We start from the raw sequence: 4,082 nt of genomic DNA, 5'->3' as shown, positions 1-4,082 counted from the left end.
TCACTGAAGACTTGACGAAAACATTTTTTAAAACAGACAACGCTAATGGGGATTTTTTCTTATTGTCTTATTTCTTATTTTTCAGAGGACCGGTCGCTTAACTGTTCAAGGCAGGCTGTACATGAGGGCTTTGGGTATTCTTTCTTCGCTAATTCTGACGAAATAACCAATCCAACACAATTGTGACTACATAAGGAAACTTTCGACAATGTGTGTGTGTGTGTCACACGCACATGTGTGTAAGTATTTGTGTATAGTTAGAAAAGTAGAAAGACAAGCAGACAGACTTAGAGAGAGGGAGAGAGAGAGAGACGAATAAGGGTATACTAAATACTATACAAAATAAATCTCTCAAATCAAACGCGCGCGTGCACACTCAACTTCTTACAGAAAGAAAGACATCTTGGACGATATCATTCAGCAGACAAATAGAATGGGCAAAACTGAAGCGCCTTTGATTGCAAGTATACTTAGTTAAAGCTGACTAAGAGACAGTCAAGAACAACAGCAACAAACACGAGAGCGATGACAACAATAAAGTGAGTTGTATCTCACTCTTGAGGTTGCACCTACTTCCATCTGTCAGGGTCGGGTTATTGGGAGGCTGAAAACTAAGTACCGAAGACACAAACCCCACGCTGTGCCAAGGAAAGTGTACAATTGCCTAAACTTCATTAGCCATTTTGAATCCACTACTGTATAAATAAAAGACTCACTTTACCCAACATCCAGAAAGAGAAGAAAGAGAGAGACAATAGCATCAAAATCTTTATTTACCTGGCATGTCATTTCAGCATCCTCAAAAAACATTTTCTGGAAAAAGTTGAACTGGTAACAAGATCTGCCATGGGACACCCAGCTATCTGGGCAATCTGAAACAAGATGAATCAATATACAATGATACAGAGTTTATTGTTTGTTTTTGTGGTACATGAAACAGTATTAGATAATGATAACAATAATAATTGCAATAATAATAATAACAACAGCAGCAACAACAATAATAATGATGATAATTTCAAATTTGGGGCCAAGGCCAGCAATTTCGGGGAAGGGGTCTAGTCGATTACATCGACCTCAGCGCTCAGCTGGTGCTTATTTTATTGACCCTGAAAGGAGAAAGGCAATGTTGGGTAATATTCGAAGAAGTACTCGTCAGAATGAACATAAAATGAAGTGTAACTGACTAAACACGAAGGTCATATAATGGTAACCTGCAGGTAAGAAGTCACCACCTGCGATTGTTCCAGGCAATTCTCAACCTTGACGATCACCTTCCGTTTCAATGCATTCTCTGTCCATCCAGATACTCAAAATAGATTGTGATAAAGATAGCGGAAGCAATTCAGGTATTGGCGTCTGTAAGAGTTGTAGTAGTCACAAAAGTAGACTATCGACTGTTTTATTACTGGCCGTCTACCTTTTGTACGTTGCACGTAAATCAAACCATATACGTAACAACTGAACTTTTCTACTTCTCTACCTCCAACTCCATCGCTTTCTTTCTGCATCTAGGAGACACACTTCTGGAATGGAGATGATGCTTTTGGTGAGCGTAATAATTTCAAAATCTTTCAGGAGCAGCTCCAAGGATCACGGAAGAAATCACCTTAGTTCTAGAACTATCTGGAATCCCTTTTCAACCTGTACTATATGTTTTTATCGAAGTACGTTTCAATATTACAACAGTTTCTTACTGAATATTTAAAGTAAAGAAAAAACTTATGCGCCTGTCATAAATTGTATGGGAAATTAAACTGGACGTCTATAAGAACTCAAATGAGGTAGCTATCATGAAATCCAAGTAGAGTTTGTATGAAAGATTGGTCAGATTACGTCAAATAATTACCATAAAGAAAACAGGTAGTATTTAAGATTGCTCTCTTTAATGTTACCTTGTGAAATTACACGCCAGTAATAAATAGCATTAACATAATTTATTCCATTATTAACCTGCAGTTCTTTCTCATTGATTTTGAATGTGGGAGTTAATAAAACCGTTATATGCGTGCATTTGCGTGTATGTGTATACGTGTGTATGTGTGTATTTGAGTATGAGCACAGGAAGAAAAAATGGTTCGGTGTTCTTATGTTTTCGTGTAAACGTATCTAATACGCACTCACGGGAAGGAAATGTATTACAAGGTGTTGGGGTATATTTTATACCTGTTGTTACATCCGTACCAGGGTTTCACGTTGCTTACTTCCCCTTTTTCCTCTCTCTCTCTCTCTCTCTCTCTCTCTCTCTGCTCCCTTAAGTGTAACAAGTGAGCATTTTGCCCTTCACTGCCAGTTCTATTGCACATGATTCTACGCCCACGACAGATCAAACAGAGAAGCAGTTCAATGCAGTCCCTCCACTATCACCACCAAACCAAGACTGGTCTAGAAAGAACCTCGATCAACACTGATCTAAGACTAACTTCAATGAAGAAAGACCTTGGAGGAGCCTCGATCAAGAGTAAGCAAAAGTGACCCTCATTCGGGAGCTAACTAAGGCTACCCTGCAACATCAAAAACAATAACAACAACAGCAACAACAAATAAGATGAAGTGTGGTTATCACTTATCAAAAGTGTACTTAGTGTTTCAGCCATCACAAGTCACTCATTGTAAACAGATGGGTCAAGCGACACATTCAGTTCGAACTAATACATTTCCCCCGGTTATGTAAGGATTATCAAAGCTAAAAGATTAAAAAATTATCAATAAGATATAATTATTTTCCTCAATCTATTATATCCTGTTCAAATGTATCCTATCGTCTGTACTTTGGGATCGATTGAAATCAGGTGAGATATCAAAGTTCAAGCATGTTTCGCTGAATCATTTAATTGTTTGCTGGCTTCGTTTCTGTATCTGTTCGTTTTGATTTCTTATATGATGTTTAGGTTTTTGTTTTGGGCGAAAAACTGAATCGATCTGGGATTGTTTGTGAAAACTGAAACAGTTATGTTATGAAAGAAGCATAACGGCTATTGAACACACATACATATACACATATAGTCACACACATACGCAACGATATATATGTATATAGCTGTGTATGTGTGTGTATATGTACGCGTGCAAGAATGTATGTACGTATGTGTGTACACATATGTACAAATATAGACATACATATGTGTGTATGTGAGGTTTGTCACTGTATGTGCTTGTTTGTGGGGGTGTGGGCGGTGCGCGCGTGTAGGGGGGGGGGTCAGTTCTGGCGTTTGTGTGGATAATACATATTTATGTAGCTGAGGTATTTTTCGGTGTACGTGATTATTAAATAATAAAATACTAATTAGAATAATATAGCAACGTCTGTGGTTACAACAGGTTGAAGGAATCCCTACTATATACCACAAAGCAGATATGTATATAGTACCTAAATCCGAGACAGCCGCCAGTTTCGGTGTGTGGGGGATGTATCACATATATACGAGGTTCAATGAAAAGTTTTTCAGATTTTCACTTGTGATTTTTGGCAACTAGTATCTCTATGTTATATAATTAGTAACTGTTGCTTATCCAATTGTTACTTATTCTTTATTTTCATATATGACATATATAAACAGTAATTGTGTATTCTTTATGAGTGAGGAAAATATTGCAATTAGAGGAATTTAACTCTACCTATGGTAAAATAGGACTGGTTGAAAGGGAAGCGGCAAAACAAACTAATGATGTGGAATGTCCAGGACCTGTCAACCACAATTGGGTACAGAACTCGTTCAAACTTTTCGATGAAGCTGACACCAGCCTTAAAGACAAACTAAGGTCAGGGAGACTATCTCTTGTGAAAGATTAGGCTTTGCCTGAAATGGTTGAACGACTGCTAAGCACAAGCACTCGTATTTTGTCGGCAGAACTTGGTCCTTCACAAAGCACCATCAATCGACAACTCCATAAGCTTGACCTTGTGAACGGACGCCGTCGAGAAGCCCCGCGTACTCAATGACCAGGTTCAACAGTATCTGAACATTTGTAAACGACAGGTGGCAAATCCTCGAGATGCCCGTTCTGGGTGTCGAATTGAAGCTAGGGATGAAAAACGGATCTATTTTCATTTATATATATATATATATATATATATATAT

At 38.0% G+C, this 4,082-nt stretch overlaps 1 protein-coding gene across 3 annotated transcripts in view; it reads right to left on the bottom strand.

Moving 5' to 3' along the window:
• Nucleotides 1-4,082, bottom strand: part of LOC106869455 (contactin) — a 47,119-nt gene that overhangs the window by 39,837 nt on the left and 3,200 nt on the right. For all 3 annotated transcript variants that reach the window (XM_052974092.1, XM_052974093.1, XM_052974094.1), the window contains one exon: nt 778-872. In XM_052974092.1, coding sequence (XP_052830052.1) covers nt 778-872 — 95 coding nt within the window. Of the gene's footprint in view, nt 1-777; nt 873-4,082 lie in introns of those variants that run through there.

Source organism: Octopus bimaculoides, chromosome 17, assembly GCF_001194135.2.
Source record: "Octopus bimaculoides isolate UCB-OBI-ISO-001 chromosome 17, ASM119413v2, whole genome shotgun sequence".
Lineage (NCBI taxonomy): Eukaryota > Metazoa > Mollusca > Cephalopoda > Octopoda > Octopodidae > Octopus > Octopus bimaculoides.
The sequence above is the reverse complement of the archived record's forward strand: the minus strand, read 5'-3'. Positions and strand labels throughout refer to the sequence as shown.